The sequence below is a fragment of the Cynocephalus volans genome, chromosome 12, assembly GCF_027409185.1.
Source record: "Cynocephalus volans isolate mCynVol1 chromosome 12, mCynVol1.pri, whole genome shotgun sequence".
Lineage (NCBI taxonomy): Eukaryota > Metazoa > Chordata > Mammalia > Dermoptera > Cynocephalidae > Cynocephalus > Cynocephalus volans.
Window position 1 is genome coordinate 99,603,986 of NC_084471.1, and position 17,749 is coordinate 99,621,734.

Genomic DNA, 17,749 nt, shown 5'->3' on the forward strand with positions numbered 1-17,749 from the left:
GAAGGCCTTTCAGTCTCTGATACTTAGTGCTATGTGAGCTTAAATGTGTTGATAGCAAATGATGATAGATTTCTTTGGAACCTATTTGAAAATCTGTGCAGTAGGGGATTAAACATTGGAGCTTTGTGAGCATTATTCTTAGAGTCTGTGCCATGGACTACATTTTAGATGAGATGGTGAAATTAGATACTTTGGTATTTAAACCATTGAGTTTCTTAATGGACAGTACTGTGGTCTGATTTATACTAAATTTCACTCATGGCAAGCTTATTGTATTTGTAATGATTTTGCTTATAATTTTAATTTTGAATATGTGGTCTTTGGTACTGAAGGTTATATTTGGAAAAGGAACATTGCCTTGTACTGAACCATGTACACTTATATTGCTTTGTGTGGAATACTTACAAATCCCTCATACAGGTTGAGCATACCTACCAGATCCAAAATGCTCCAAAATCCAAAACTTGAGCACCAACACAATGCTCAAAGGCAGTGCTCATTGGAGCATTTCAGATTTTGGATTTTTGGATTAGGCGTGCCCAAACAGTATAATACAAATATTCCAAAATCTGAAAAAGTCCGAAATCCAAAACACTTATGGTCCTAGGCATTTCAGATAAGGGAGACTCAACCTGTACCTCATGGCATGGCTGTCATAGGGATACGTAGTTACAAGTTGAAAATTTCTTTAATTTTTTCACACTACTAAGTCACCATTGGATGAATACTGTGATACTGTATTAAAACTCATTTTGCTTAAGGATTCATACAAAATGATTTTTACTTGGCTAGTTCAGAGAATAGGCCCTAGCCCTTTGAGTTCTACATCTTTCTTTTTTCCCTCTCAATGGCATGAGCATGACATGAGTTATGAATGTTCAAAAATATATATACTTTAGTTTTCTGTTGTGAAAGTTATCTATATATGTAAATAGAAAAATTTGGAAATTACAGAAAAATATGTAAAAGAAGTTCATCAGTAATGCCAGCATTCAGAGTCCACTTCTGTTTATGTTCTGCTTTACTTTCTTTCAACCTTTTATTATGCCTGATTCTTTTAGACAGTGACAGTGTACCTGTACATTGTGCTCATTTTGCTTTATATTAGCTCATCAGAAGCAGGGACAGAATAGAGTTTTGAGGTATTTTCAGATGTTATTATTGTATTGTGGAATAATTGAATAGTCTAGATAGCTATTTTCATGGGCATTTTCAGTTAGGAAGTCAGTCACTTAATAAAGGTATATTTTCTGCCAAGCATTACTGCCTTAGATTTAGACTGTCACTCATCTTTTGACTCTTTCCTTTCCTGTCAGATATTAGGCTGAGCCTATCCTTAGACAACTAAAACTATGGGCTGTAGTGAGTTAGTCTCCTTTCATTTTCTTTTCATTTCAGTTCATTCTAAATGGAGTTACTGGAGTAAAATTCTTCTAGTAATGTCCTCATGTTATTTTCTTTCTTTCTTTTTTGGTTTGGGGTCTTATAACCCTCTGTGGTCTCCTTTAATTATTCTGGTTTCTTTTGGGGGGGTGGAAGGCTGCTTGGCCAGTATGGGGAACCGAACCTTTGACCTTGGTGTTATCAGCACCATGCACTAACCAACTGGGCTAACCAGCCAGTCCCTATCATCTTATTTTCATAAAGCTTACAGTGGCTTAGATGGCTTTAGGCATTCCAGCTTGCCCCTTCCACTTCACCTTCTTATTTTGTTACTTGTTGATATGATCTGTTCTCTAGCCAGGAAAATCCGCAGTTTGCTTATCCTTCTACTTTTGCTCATGCATTTCCTTCATCTGTCATTTTCTCTCCCTCTTTTCTCTGGCAATTCATATCTGTTTTCCCTCAAAACTCTCCTAGAAATTTATATTTTCCAGGAAGCCTTCCTCTTTGACTTGCTGTACACCCCTCTAGTACATTATCTTTTTATTTGTTCAAAATGTCATTTTTCAACTATTTACTCACCTAATTAATATCAGGGACTTGCCATCTAGTCTGTTTTCCCCACTGTGCCCTGTATTGGTTTAGTAACTTAATTTAATTTAACCCAATACGGACCTTGGTATTTTTCAGAGTGGGAAGTTGATACTTTGGTAGGAAGGTGTTGGCTGCTGCCTGTGGCCTACCTGAACCTGACTGAAATCACACCCAGAATTTATAGAGGGCAAAGATGACAGAATAACCTCTGAAAAAAGGAAAAGAAAAACACAGAATAGCAAATAGAAACACCATCCTATTAAACTTTTATTGTAGAGCAGGTGTTTTGTGGGAAATCATTTTTTATTCTATGCGACATAATCCATTACTATTTATTTTGCTCTTTAGATTGTGTGTGTGAGAAATCCTTTAAAAAAATTAGCCAATAGAGTTACTGAGAGCTGAGTTAAGGGGCTTGTAATTATTTAACGTTTTCTGCTCTGGCTTTTCTTATTTTATTTTATTTTTGAAGTTCCTTCTGGATTGGGTTTGTGTTGAACTGAGAGGAGAACCAGTGGCTCACCCAAAGCTGTTGGTGGACCGAAGAAGGGCTAAGCTGCTCACACAGACATCAGTCAAAACTTGCCAGTCAGTCTCTTCGTGAAGCCAACTTTGTTCACAGTGCAGAGGTTACTTTCTGCTTTAAGAATCTGAGCACTAGTTTATAATATAATTCAGATCTTGTTAGTTTTCTAAATAATCTAGTGTGAAAACCCTGAGAATTTGTGTCTTCCTTGAAGGTTTAGATAGACATCTGACCTGTAGTATCTAGATCATCACGGCTAATGTAAACGTAAGATACTGAATTAATCATCTTTAGTTCGTATAACTAAGTATGTATGAAATACCAAATTGGAAAAATTTTACCTCTCTCCTCCAAAATAAAACTTTTTTTCAGTAACAAATAAAAGGTTTTAAAGGTTGATAACACCTGAATCCACGAGTTATTGTCTCAAAACAGTCTGGAACAGTTCTGATTATTTGTTATAATAGCAATAAATCAAGGGCCTCAGCAGTGTCCCCTCAAAAACAGAAAATGAATTAATGATGGAGGGCTTAACCTTAGAAAGGAAGAGGGTTGGTTATTATCATGATGAGAGAAATTGAGATGAATATAAAGAGGAGAGGGAGAGAGATGGGGAGACAGCAGAGCCTCTAAGAACAAAAGAATGGTACAGAAACTGCAGTTAAATGATGCGATGGAGCCAAATTATAGGGAAAAGACAGGTGAGAGGAACAAAGTGGGAAAAGTAAGCAAGGGATGAAGACAGGGAACAGGCTGACTTCCCATCTTGAGCTGCTCTGCCAGTCTTTGGTCTTCTTATTCTCCTGTGGCACTGTGATTCCGCAGCCCAGGTCTCGGTGCTGACACCTGTGGTACTTTGCCCTGTGGTACAGCTTCCTGGATATCATTAACTCCCAGGGCCCCTGAAGGGGAAGCGTGAGCACAGATGCAGTGACCTTAAATTAGCACAGCCTAAGATCCTGGAGAGAATGAACAGTGGTGCTGCGGTCGCATTTTCCTCTGCCACTGGACTCTCTCTTTTCCTAACCTAGTAGAGAAACAAGCCCTGAGGGGGCTCCCACATACTGTGGGGCTGGCAGAGAAGTGGAAGAAGTTCTCAGACCAAACCTTGGAATTCTAGTCTTCCCTACCACAAAAGGAATTATCTGGAACAGTTGCCATGCTGGTTGTGGAATCATTGCCCGGGAGTTACCTTTTTTAATTTGTGTGTGTTGTAGTATATAAAATCTAACACCTTCACATGACTGCTTAATGATCAAATCATCCCTGGTACTGTGTCCCTGTTAGAGCACTTTACTAAGTCCGCAGATACACTTACGGCAGTATCTTTATATTCCTGGTGAAATAATCCTTAGATGTTAGTTATCACTGAATTCCTCATTTTACAGGTAAAGAGAAAACAGGATTGGGGATGTTAATGTTACACTAATATATGCCATTTTGCAATTTAGTAGAGGAGGTGAAATTAAGAATATGATCTCCTGAGTTCTAGTCCAGAGATTTAAAAAAAAATAATACACCATAAAACATCCCTTGTTTCTAAATTCCTAGGATTTGCTTTGGCCTGAAGGAGCAAAGAAACTGAGCAGGCCTGGGTTGTAGGTGATTGGCACAAAGAGACGGAGAGAAAGAAGCCTGTGGTGGAATTTTTCGTGATTATAGAATTGTGTAGCTCCTGCTTTACTGTTAGTGGAGCTGAGCAAGGGGCCTGCAGCTACCCCTGAGCCTGGCTGGTGTCCCATTTTTGAGGCCCCAGAGTTATTTTTAGCCTCAGGGCCTTGGAAGCAGGTGTGGTCCGGGCTTGAAGGCCGTGTCTGGAATGTGTTCAAGCCTTGTTGTTCATGTCTATGTAGAAGCTGGGAATAGTGACAAAGCTACTTCATATACTTTGTTAAAGGAATTTGCACTTTTCTCGTGACAGGAATGAAAATCATATTGTGTTGTGTTTGTGATGCTGTAAGCAGGTTTATTTTGGAAGCTTTATAAATGGAAACATTTTAAGAGTGTTAGAGAATATATTAAAACCATTAGCTATAAATCCTTTGTGTATGGAAGAACTCTTTTGTATTGAAAGAGTCATATCCCAACTGACCTATTGTATCTTATTTTATTTACTTATTTTTTTGGTGGCTGGCTGGTATGGAGATTCGAATCCTTGACCTTGGCGTACAACTGACTTATGTAGTAAAAGTCTGGGTTTATAGTCAGAAGCATGAGATTTAAAATTTAATTTTTCTCATTTATTTTCCCTCTCAAACATTATTGCTATTTAAAAGGATTTTTTTTATAAGTCCTTTTGTGAAGCAGCAACTCAGCTTTTACCTTGAGGGTAAACATCAATTTCTGTGTATTTGTTCATCTTACCCTGTCCACACCCAAACTTTTCTTAACAGTCCTGATAAGGAGTACAGCAGGACCTGTTAATTGTACCTGATCTGAGTGTTTGTCATGTTCTTTATGAACATATTTCATAATTTCCAAGGATATAGGAAAGAATGTAATAATTACTTTTAATTACCTAAGTAAAACTATTACATTTTATATGTATCCATCTTATGTGTTTATATGTGTTTGTATGTGTGTGGGTGTTTGAGGTTCTACTTTATATAACTCTTCTGTGACTTGATTTCATTCTCTTAATATATCATGACTATCCTTGTTTGTCAAGAAGTGTGCTTTTCGATCATCATTTTTAAATGTTGCATGAGACTGTTACATGATTTATCGTAATTTATAAGTTACTTAGCCAGTCTGTTTCTTACATGTAGGCCTTTTCCAGTGTTTTTCATGTGTGTTTTAACTGAAAGGTGAAGCAATTTCTTGTAAGTCATTTTGGAATTATCCTTGTAAACCATTTTGGAATTATATTCAGGAGAATATAGTTTGGCATTCTAGTTTTACTTATTTTAGTATTAAGAGATTTAAAATAGATACAATTCTGGAATATTACTACTATAAATTTTGGGCTTGAGTGGAGGTGGGTGGGAGATTTGGTGATTTCTAATTGCATTCCACTGCCTGCTCCTGAGTCTTCTGATTCTCTTTGGAAAAATTAAATTATAACCCCCCTCTCATTAGACTGTGTTTCAAATTGTCCAGATGTTTACCCTGGCCTTAATACCTTTAGTAATTTAGCTGTGTCAGGAAAGTATACCATATCTTACATGTAGTAGAATTTGTTGTTGTGGGGGTGGAGTGGGCTAAGGGTGGTGCATATGGATAAAGATTATAAACTTATGTTAGTGTTACCAACCCCTTGAGTACAGTAATCTAACTTATAAAGTTCTTGTGTTATTTGATTCACATTCTGACAAGAGCACCTTGAAATCACTTTTCTTTATGTTAATGTAAAGATCCTTTAAATTCCTTGTATAGATTTTTTTCAAGCATACATCTTGCTTACCAATGTCTTCACTACATTCTGTGAAGATAGATAGATAACACATTTGGGGGTTGGAAGAATTGTACTGAATTAACATTAATAGTAATCTTTCTTGTTACAGTATTTCTTTTCATTTCTTTGCCAAGAAATGCACTTTATATAGGAACCACAGCTTCTCCCTTGGTAGTTTTAAGGAAGAAAGTGTACTAAACTTTATTGTATGTATATAAAAGTTCAACTGCCTGGGAATGCATCCTTTCCGATAGATATATTCGTAGTTCTGAAGAAAGACTGGTCACCTGCCACATCTTTTATTGGCGTTTGCCCAATTCAGCATTATCTTGGCCAGTATGTTCATTGGCCTCAAGTCTTTGGCATAGACAGAGAGCTACAGTGTTTAGGCGTCCACACAGCTCACTCTCTCACCTCTCTCATGATCTTTACTCAAATGATACCATCAGAGTAAGGCTTTCTCTGACTACTCTGTTTAAAATTTTTAACCAATCCCCACTCCCAGTGCCCTTTCTTTCTTCCCTGCTTTATTTTTCTCCATAGCCCTTATCACTGTCTATCATACAAAATGCTTTGTTTTTGTTGTTGTTTACCATGTGTCCCTGTACAGGAGGGCAAGAATTTTTTGCCTGGTTAATTTATAATCAGGCAATACATTTATAATTTATAAATTATGATGAATAAGTCTTATTTATTGCTACATTTTTCACAGCAGTGCCTGACACATATTAGGTGCTCAATAACTACTTATTAGTTGATGGAATGAGTTGCAGTGGGTATGTCAGGTGCTCAGAAAACCAGGATGCACAAATTAGTCCTCATCCAACCTCCATTTGGCTTACTCTAAATTTCTCTTCTCCTGCCTCCAGCCTACCTTTGTCACAAATACTGTTCTAAAACATTTTCTCCTCAATTCTCAGGTTAAACCTTTTGCTTAGGAATCCAGGGATCCTTCCATTCCCTTAAGACCACCTCCTACCCAGGCCCCTCTCCTGGTGGGTAGTTTTAGTAGGCAGGGTGCCAGGAGGAAGCATTAAATGTAGAGGGGAGCCTTGAGGGGCAGAGGAGTGTGTCTAGGTTAAGTCCATGAGTGGTGGAGGGAAAGGAGAAGGGAGGGCGGGCAGTGGGAGGAGAGCTCAGGTGGATCAGGGAAGGGGAAGCTGGTGAGACACGTGAGCATAAACGGGAAGCAGTGCTAAGAAGAATGACGATGGGGCTCCAGTGGAGCCAACGCCAAGCGTGCAGTGCTCCTTGCCCTGAATTTAGCAGAAACTCGCTGAAAGCTGCTCACAAATCTGGCCTCTGTCTGAGCTGGCCTGTGTCTAAAAGCAAAAACATTATCTTGGCATAATAAGTTATTTCAGTAAGTTAGTCTTTGAAGGGTGGCTGCTATTCCAGCCTTTATCTGTGGGTCCTTGAGATGTTTGTAAACAAGCTGAATGTCTGATGGGAGTGGGTGCTCTCAGCAGTGGTGTATGTCAGTGAGAGGTGGCTGGGTTTTACGGTGCTGATAACTGTTGTTTCTGTGTACTATCTAGACAGTTTTGCTCCAAGCAGTAATGTTATTGCCATCACTTGTCAGAATATGTGTCCTCAATTTTGGGGTAATAAAATATGGTCAAGACATTAATAGGCAATTAAAAAGCACATTAAGTTCAAAGTCTTCTTGGTTTTGGTGAGGGTGTTTTTTTGTTTTGTTTTGGTTTTTTATTGAATATATTTACCAAATTTTTACCAGACCTCAGAATTTCTGTCAGGTTTCTATTAACCCACAGCATATGAGACAAAGTTGCTTTAATCACAGTAGAATTAGGATGGTCAAAACCTGAGGTGTTCTTGCTTACTTCCGGACTTCACAGCCTACTTTTTCCCCTTTTGATTCAGTTTTTTCTGTTATTGAAAGTTTGTGTTTAGGGCTCTGCTGAAAGGCCATTTGGTGTATCTTTTTGTATGTCCCTTCAATTTTATTGGATGGAAAAAATTTAAGTCTGGCTTGTAGTTTCATAAAAGTAAACTCCTCACCTGATTATGTCTTTTCCATAAACTCTCTGAGAATTTGAATTTGACCTGTAGCCCAACCAAAAATAAAAGTAAATCCCTCTCCTCACTGAACAGACCTTTAAAGCACCCCATAGCCATAGGATCCTTTACCCTCCCCTGAGACTTTCTCTTTGTAAAAGGAAATGTTTGAAGTGGAAGCCTGTCGGAGCAGAACCCTGCCTCCCCGCGAGTCCCACTTTCAGAGCATCAAGTGTGTTCATGGGCCCGCGTCCTCTGCCTGCCTTGATGTAGGCCTTGGGAATAGGTATTTTAGGGTGACAGAGCCAGTAGCAAATGAGTGATTGCTATTGGCAGAACATAACCCGTGGTTAGAAGGGAAAAAACTGTGTGAGAAAGGTTCTCACCTTTTTTCTGAGTGGATATACCCAGTGTCAGTATGACTGACCTAGAAATCAGGATTGTGTTTGGGAAGTTGAAGAGAAAAATGCCTTATCTGGGAATAAGAGGAAGATGCTTAATAGAATCATTTTAAAATAATCTTAAAATTTAATAATTCAAATTTTTTTTCTGATTGTGTACTAATTCTGAAGGCTACAAGCACTGAAGAAAATAAAAACAAAACATTTTTTCTCTTAGCTAATTACTGTAATGGCAAATATTGGTTTTTATACAGTTGGACTTTATGTTGTTCTTCTAATTAAAATAAGCCCTACTTGTTCATCTTATCATTAAAATAATCTTAGACTTGTAGTTCTCAAACATAACTAATTCAGTAGTACGCTTCATTGATATACTATGTTCTTGCAAAGTTGGATGTATAGTTTCAATACATAAAACTTCAGTGATTTCCATTATAAAGTTATAGATACATTTCCATAGGTAACCAAATAGAATCTTAAACATAAAATAAATTACACATAAAAACACAGAAAAACTTTAAAAATTTTGTATTAAAGGGTGAAAGTTCTTATACTACTTATGTTAATGTTAAGTGTTAAAAAATGTAAAACATAAATCATTTGCTGAGCTATAAAATGAACCAGAAATGGCATTTCTTTTTGTTCCCTGATCTGCATAGTTATTTTGTTATATTAAAATGTTGCCTCAGCCTATCTTTATCCTTAGGTAAAGTCTTTTAAAACCTTTATTTCTGAATGTGGGATACTTTCCAATTTTTAGTTTAGTAGTCTGGTTAACTTCACTAATCTTCAATATGGTAAATTCTGTCTTACCAACTTTAGGGTATCCTTTAAAAGATAATTCCTGTAATTCTATGAATGTATACTGTCACATTTTAACTTTCTTTTAATCCGGAATAGTTATAGAGGGGTACTCTTTTATTAGGATGCCATAAAACAATTTGCTGGCCTTTTGAGCATACTACCAGCGTACTTCAAAAAGTTCATGGACAGATTTGTATTACCTTTTAATTCTATATTTCCATGAACTTTTTGAAGTACTCTCGTGTTATGAATTACTCTTTAGCGTTTAGGTACCCCGCTAAGTGGACTGATTGCATAGGTATAATTCTAGGAGGAAGAAGGAAGTTGCCTTTTAAGTATTCTACATGTTTTGCTTAAATTTCCAAAAGTGCAAATATGAAAGATCTGTGGATGTATAGATTGATTCACTTTCTAATTAAACGAAAAAAAACATTTGGAATGTACATGAAAGAAAAAGCAAAATGCAAAACTGAGTGTATACTGTGTGACCATCTGAACAAAGGAGGAGAAGGAAAAGAAGACATATTTGTATTTTACTCTGTATTCATTTAAAAATGTTTTTGGAAGAAATCAGAAGAAACTGTTAACAGTTTAACAATTTAGAGGGCAGGGTTGGGACCTGGGCAGATGGAAGATAAGGGTGGTAGGATTTTCAATATATTCTTTCTTTTTCATTTAAATTTGTTGGAATTTCAGTGTCATGGCAATTTTTAGTACCTTTACATATAACTGACACACAATACACTGCACATATTTATAATATGCATACATTTTTAGACTTCTTATTTTTGAACCATGTGAATATATGGTTCTCTTTAAATGGAAAGAAATTAAAACTTTAAAAATTGGTTAAGTAAATAGATAAATAATAAAGGTGTTCTGTCCTGGATTTTGTCATATGCACTTGGGCCTCTGTGGTTCAATCTAAGAATTTTTGTTCCTTTTGACTTCCTGTAGAAATTTCAGGTGAGGTTAGCTTGGTGGTTTGCAAACAGTAAAGTATTCTCTTGTCATCTTTTAAATTCTACCTGATGGAAAAGATTTTGAAAACAAAACTGTCCCAGACATGTCCCTGATCTCAGGGTATTGACATTCTTCAGAATGAACAGTGAACACAGAAATTTTTAAAATTAAAGTACTAGCCAAGGATGGGGATTTAAGCAGAATTATCTAGCCATAAATAAACAAGGTTAAGGCCATTGTTACCTCACCCTCCACCACTCCTTGGCAGGGCTCTGCCTTTCACATAATCTGTTTAGGACTATAGAAAATCAGACCTTGGGCACAGACTTCATGAATACGACCCCAAAAGCACGGGCAACCAAAGGAAAAATAAACAAATGGGATTATATCAAACTAAAAAGCTTCTGCACAGCAAAAGAAACAATTAAAAGAGTTAAAAGACAACCAACAGAGTGGGAGAAAATATTTGCAAAATATACATCTGACAAAGGATTAATATCCAGAATATATAAGGAACTCAAACAACTTTACAAGAAGAAAACAAGCAACCCAATTAAAAAATGGGCAAAAGAGCTAAGTAGGCATTTCTCTAAGGAAGATATACAAATGGCCAACAGACATATGAAAAAATGCTCAACATCACTCAGCATCCGGGAAATGCAAATCAAAACCACATTGAGATACCATCTAACCCCAGTTAGGATGGCTAAAATCCAAAAGACTATGAACGATAAATGCTGGCGAGGCTGCGGAGAAAAAGGAACTCTCATACATTGTTGGTGGGACTGCAAAATGGTGCAGCCTCTATGGAAAATGGTATGGAGGTTCCTTAAACAATTGCAAATAGATCTACCATACGACCCAGCCATCCCACTGTTGGGAATATACCCAGAGGAATGGAAATCATCAAGTCGAAGGTATACCTGTTCCCCAATGTTCATCGCAACACTCTTTACAATAGCCAAGAGTTGGAACCAGCCCAAATGCCCATCATCAGATGAGTGGATACGGAAAATGTGGTACATCTACACAATGGAATACTACTCAGCTATAAAAACGAATGAAATACTGCCATTTGCAACAACATGGATGGACCTCGAGAGAATTATATTAAGTGAAACAAGTCAGGCACAGAAAGAGAAATACCACATGTTCTCACTAATTGGAGGGAGCTAAAAATTAATATATAAATTCACACACACACACACACACACAAACCGGGGGGGGGGGGAAGAAGATATAACAACCACAATTATTTGAAGTTGATACGACAAGCAAACAGAAAGGACATTGTTGGGGGGAAGGGGGGAAGGAGAAGGGAGGGAGGTTTTGGTGATGGGGAGCAATAATCAGCCACAATGTATATCGACAAAATAAAATTTAAAAAATAAAAAAATAAAATAAAATAAAATAAAAGGTACCAACAAATATTTTTACAAAGTGGTAGGGCCAACCCCGTGGTGCACTTGGGAGAGTGCCGCGCTGGGAGCGCAGCAGTGCTCCCGCCCACGGGTTCGGATCCTATATAAGGATAGCCGGTGCGCTGCTCACTGGCTGAGCGCAGTGCGGCCGGGTCAAAAAAAAAAAAAAAAAAAGAAAATCAGACCTTGGCATAAAGGAGGGCTCTGGCTGGCCTCAGCACACCCTGAAAGGGTGTGACTTAACCCTCACTCCACTTTCACCCCTTCACTTCCATTACATCCTCATGTTAGGGACACTTTGACCAGACCTTTTCTTGGTCAGGAAAAGGGTCTTCTTGTGTCTCTGAGTACTGACTCTGCTTCTCTGGGTAAGAATGACTGTTTTCTGCTCTAAAGAACTGTTTGCCATAGCCTGTCTTTGGGCTTATGAGATTTGGCTGGTGGGAAGCAAAGATGAGAACTTTCTAATTCAGTTTTTACATGTTCGCTGTCTTCTCCCTCCTTTTGTCCCTTGATCTGCTAACCCAGATAACTGCCTTGTCCCATCCTGATTTTATCATTGAGAGGAGCCGATCAGACTCAGAGACTTGGTGTCATTGTTGGAATCAACTTGCTCTTGTTCTCGGATTTCCACTTTCTGTGCCACGTAGGCACCCTCATGGATAAGTCACGTTACTCTTCCCGCGTCCAGTTCCATTATGGAAACAGGTACTTAGGGAAAACAAGGTAACCCAGTAGTAGAAGTTCTGGTTTGCTAGTCAGACAATCTGAGTATAGTACTTACATTGCCATGAACTTTGTCACTTGATTCAATGCCTTAGCCTTGGTAGGTGCTTTGCAAAAGTTTATTAGTTGATTGACTAGGACAAATTCTCTGCTCTAGTTTCATCAGTTGAAAGTAGAGATGACTTTTGTTACCTCATTGCCATAAAGCTATATTAAAAATAAATACATTAATGTAATTAAATTTGTTTCTTGGAAGACAAGTAATGAACAGATAATGTATGAATTGGAGCTGATTTGTAAAATCTGAGGTGGATGAAATGCTTTCTCAGGTGCCTTCTAACTCCGTGTCTGTCAGGTTCTGTGAGAAAGGGCACAGCTTGGTTGCAGCTGGACTGTAGGAGGATGGAATTACTTCTGTTTTTGTCTGCTGAGTGATGTCCTTAAGTTCCAGATGCAAGCCTGCCTTGTTCCATTGGCATCTTTAGAGCATTTTTTCTCCTTTTTCTGTATGATGCATAGTTGCTGTTTTACTTATGAATTTTAAATAAATTTGTGAGGAGACAAGGCCAATATTAAATCTACATTTTTGTAGGGGAAGAAAATGATTTAGAGAGGTTGTATGATTTGTCCAAAGTTACATCATAAATAAATGGCAAGGCCACTTCTTTTATATACTGTTCCTTCTTCTCCATGCTTCAGTTTCTAATTTGTAAGTATAAAATTAGGAAGTATGACCCAAAGATGTTTGAAGGCTCTGTTATCCTGATCCTAAATCAGTTAACCAAATATTTATTTAGAATCTTAAATTGTTTTTGAATAAGGAGAATTTTACTTACTGTAGTGGAAGTAGTGTAAATTGAGCATCTTATGTGCAAAGCACTGTGGAAGAAATATAATACAAAACTTCTGCCATCAAATATGTAGTATCCTCTAGAGATTGAATGCCAACAGTAGACATCTAGTTTTGTGTAGTAGAGGATTTTGTATAAGCAGAGATGGATCAGGGTAAATAGGAACCTGAGAATACTGAAGGTACAGGGTAAGGTCTAGGCTGTGGGCACAAAACTCCCAACTAGTGTTTATTAGGAAACAGTTGGTTATAGGAGTTTGGCAAGAACAGGGAGGCACTGGGTCCAACTTTAAAGGCTCTGTATGTTGGGGTAGCTATCTCAGAGTTTCAGGTTCAAGAGTAAGATTTTCTAAGGCTGGGAGTCAGTAATTCTCTTAAGAATGAGGCACAAGAGAAGGGTAAGCCTATAAGGGGTCAAGGAGCTTGGGGTAAGAGGGGTGGTTATGGGAAAGAGGCCAGGGTCATAGCTGTGAGACTGCCTCAGGTGGAGCTGGGAACTCCCAAGCCCCCAGCAATCAGCTCAGCAGTTGCTATGACAAGCATTATCAGCCATTTTTGCCCCTCTCTTTCTTAAAAGGTAGCTGAAATTTATAGAACTTACTGTTTTCCTGCCTCTTTTCTCCTCCTCGAGGGCAATTTAAAGGGGCTGCTGTGTGTGCCCTAGTCCTGGTGTGTACTTGTGCGTGGGCACGCACACACTCTTACCCATTTATCACAATAATTCTCAAGCCATCAGAAGAGATTTTTTGTCTTGATAATATGAGATTGCTAACCTGGTCCTAGGCTGCTGTTCTTTGTGCTGTTGCAAGAAATAAGCAAATGGAGGAAACCATTTGGAATAATAGTATTTTAAGCAGCTTTTTATAGCCTTTTAAATTTCATAGTGCAAGTCATTTAGTTCTGGGGGACTATAATTCGTGATTGTGTATTGTTTTCTTTGAGTTTCTACATTTGAGGTGAAATTGAATTGTCGCTAGCACATTTTTCTGAAGCCATACCTATTTGTCCTTTTTGTTTGTTCAAATGAAACAGTGCATCAAGTATGGAATTAGATTAATGGAGTAAATATTATGAGTCATACACTCTCTAATCTGATGCTCTTTCTTCTTTTTTGACCCCATGTTTTGTTTTCTGTCTTTCTCTCTTCATGTAGGCTTTCAGTCCAGCGTAAAGCTGTTGGAGCAAGGGAGCAAAGGTAAAGAATGATGTAATGTGCTGGCTGCCCCAAAGCATCTTTTGTTGTGGAATGGTTATTCCAGTCATCTCTTTATGAATCAAATGTGAGGAGCTGCTTTGTGGAAGGAGTCCTTTGCAAGAGCACATCAACGGGAAAGAGAAAGAGACATTCACTTGGAGGGCTCTTGCTGAAAATGGGTTTAACTCTCCTTTTGCCAGTCACCACCACCCTGACCTCATACATTTTTAGTACAATAGAGTGGCTGAGCCTTTGAGCACACCACCATTACATCATCGTGGCAAATTAAAGAGGACTTATTGTTGTCATGGCCCATGAGATGATTGGAACTCAAATTGTTACTGAGAGGCTGGTGGCTCTGCTGGAAAGTGGAACGGAAAAAGTGCTGCTAATTGATAGCCGGCCATTTGTGGAATACAATACATCCCACATTTTGGAAGCCATTAATATCAACTGCTCCAAGCTTATGAAACGAAGGTTGCAACAGGACAAAGTGTTAATTACAGAACTCATCCAGCATTCGGCAAAACATAAGGTAAATGCTTTCTTTTTTGCCTTTTCAAAATAAATGGACACACCAAATGGGGAATAATTTTAGTTCAAGTTTCATTTTTAAGTGGAGAAAATAATTTGAAGTTTTGTCTGCTTTTAAAATTTTTGTACCTTGTGGTACTTCAAAATAATTTACTAACCATATTGTCACACTTAAAAATATTTCTGAACTATACAGAAGAGTTAACTTGCTTTAATTTGGACAAGTGCTATGTTTTCCTATTAATGGCTTGCTAAAGTTGTTTATCAATTTAACCATTATTTTATATTATTTACAAATTTACTGAAAGGAAAGTTATTCTTCCAAGTGCTTTGGAAGGAAATGTTGGAAGTATTATTAGAAGTGCTTTTTATATGTAGTAACACTGGTCAATACTTAAGGATATTATCTTCAAGGAAAGTTATTCCTGGGATACCAACATTTTATCTGTGTGGTGGGAAAGGCTACTTCTTTTCTTCAGTAATAAAAATGAGCTTGTGTTTTAATTTTAATAAATAACTGATTTCTTTGTTGTTATGTAGAAACCTTTTTTTAGAATGTTTCTTTAGGGCTGGCCGGTTAGCTCAGCTGGTTAGAGCACAGCCTTGTAACCCCAAGGTCAGGGGTTCAGTTCCCCATACCAGTCAGCTACCAAAAAAAAGAGTGTTTCTTTAGGTCAAGGGTTATGTTTATTTTGCATATTATTTGGTTTATGAATTTTACCTTTTCATAGAGTCATGGATTTAAAACCAGGGGGTTTTGAGCACATCTGCACAGAAGTAGCATCAGTTTTCCCTTTTAAAAGTTGATTTTTATAAGCATTTAAACCATTTGTATGCCATATATCCAGTAAACTGACCACATCTCATTTTTATTCAAATTATTAATTGAAAACAGGAAGCAACTGTGTGCGTCAGTGTCAATAAATGTGAGATCCTACTCAACCAGTAGTTTATGAGATTATTTTTCTCATCTTCCTTCCTAACAAGCCTCATATTTGCATTTCAGGTTGACATTGATTGCAGTCAGAAGGTTGTAGTTTACGATCAAAGCTCCCAAGATGTTGCCTCTCTGTCCTCAGACTGTTTTCTCACTGTACTTCTGGATAAACTGGAGAAGAGCTTCAATTCTGTTCACCTACTTGCAGGTAAGGCTTGTTAACAGGACTTGAAATCTCATTGAGCCATATGAGTAAGCAGTATTTCACAGTGAGCTCAAAGTGCAGTAGATCATCACAACTTTGATGTGTAAAATGATTCATTTTTTGATTGATGTAACTGTTCTGTTTAACTTGAGTGTTATCATTCTTCAACATTGCCTCTTCACTCGGGGTTTATTGGCTAGAAGTGCCACATAGATCTGTTTGCCCATATAGAGAGCTCAAAGCCAGCTGCTTACGTCCAAGGACTTTTCCATTTGTTGGTGATATAAGAGCACCAAATGATCTACATCTCTGCTCCTGCTATTAGTTCCCGCTCCTGTGGCAAGAACAAGACCAGTATGAAACTCTTATTAAACATTTATATTTAAATTGGACTCCAGAGATAAGGTCTCTTTTCTGGGCATTATGAACAATGAAATAGGGAGAGAACATGTACAAACAAAATGTTTCTTCTAATAATTTAGGAGGACTATTTTAAAACTTATTCACTCGTGTATTTTTATTTGTTTCATTTTTACCACCGAGAAAAAAGTCTCCACTTGTAAATGCTAAGCAAGCAGATGATTTTATAAAGTACATGGGAAGGACGAAATATCTTATATCTTTCCTGAAGGTAGACCTCCCATTGTGGGAGGTCTGTCTCATCAAATTGCAAAGCAGACTGTTCATCCTTTGCTTCCTCTGTTTTGCAGAGGTTACTAAAGTCCTTTCACTTGCACTGTCTTACTGGACCAAGAATATAGTTGACAGTGCACAGTAACGTTAACATAAAGCTGTTGTCAGATTCAGCCACAGTGGTAGATGCTCCTAACACCCATGTTGTTCCAGGGTCAACTGTATTAGGTTCTGTCTGTGTTGATAGATACATTCTTTTTACTGGGTGTCTGTGTGCTTAATACAACAACTATTATTGGAGTTCCATTTTATTAATTTGGTGAGTTTAGAAACTGATGCTTCTTGTAGCCACTGTTAGGGACTTTACCTTGGAATCCTATAATGGGATCAGGGGGTTTCTTAGAGGCTGTATACCAAGATGTGTGGTTATCCCACCCTGCTCTTGTTAGATACATTTTTTTTTCCCCTGTGAGGGCCTCTGACTTGACAGCTTGGCCAAGCAGACACCCCCATAGAGGAATTAGTTCATTTTGAGTTTCTGGCACAGGTGTTTTAGCTACTTGTATGCCCTTTACCCCCTTTATCAAAGAGCATCCCTTTGTTACCTGGGAAGGTTCTATCAATCATGTGTAGCTTTGGGAGGGGCACTCACTGGGCAATAAGGAAGAAAAAGGACTTACTCTGATCAGCTAGATCAACTCTAGGGACACGTGGTATGATACACTGAGTCAGAACACTCTGACATCCTGACTTCACACAGGAAATGTTTCTTAACCTAAATGAAAGTCCATTGAAGCAGTGCTAAGATCCACACTGAATGTAATAGTACCATATGCCCATACACCTGTAGAATCTGTGTTTCTTTTATTTAAAGGATGGCTTCAGGTCTGAGTTGCAATCTTTGGGAGTTTTTGAATGGCCAGATCTCTTCTGACACGTGAGAGGATTCTAGATAGTTAAAAGCCTCCCTAATCATCCAAAAGCTTCTGAGCAATTGGGAATTCTGTTGGTTAATGAATCTGTTCCTCAGGATAGATAGGAAATTGAGGTAAGTGGGAAAAAAAAGTTGGGGAAGGTATGGCCATCAATTCTTAGGAACCTGGTTTTTTTTGGCCAAGGTCCAGCTGCTCAGAGGATGTGCCAAGGACACGGGATAGAAGGACA

At 37.9% G+C, this 17,749-nt stretch overlaps 1 protein-coding gene across 9 annotated transcripts in view; it reads left to right on the top strand.

Moving 5' to 3' along the window:
• DUSP16 (dual specificity phosphatase 16) overlaps positions 1-17,749 on the top strand; it is a 78,052-nt gene that overhangs the window by 25,150 nt on the left and 35,153 nt on the right. For 8 of the 9 annotated variants that reach the window (XM_063075615.1, XM_063075613.1, XM_063075611.1 and 5 more), the window contains 2 exons: positions 14,235-14,811; positions 15,817-15,955. In XM_063075615.1, the coding sequence (XP_062931685.1) occupies positions 14,584-14,811; positions 15,817-15,955 (367 nt within the window). In that variant the 5' untranslated portion in view covers positions 14,235-14,583. Of the gene's footprint in view, positions 1-12,080; positions 12,214-14,234; positions 14,812-15,816; positions 15,956-17,749 lie in introns of those variants that run through there. The other variant, XM_063075620.1, reaches the window with a different exon arrangement.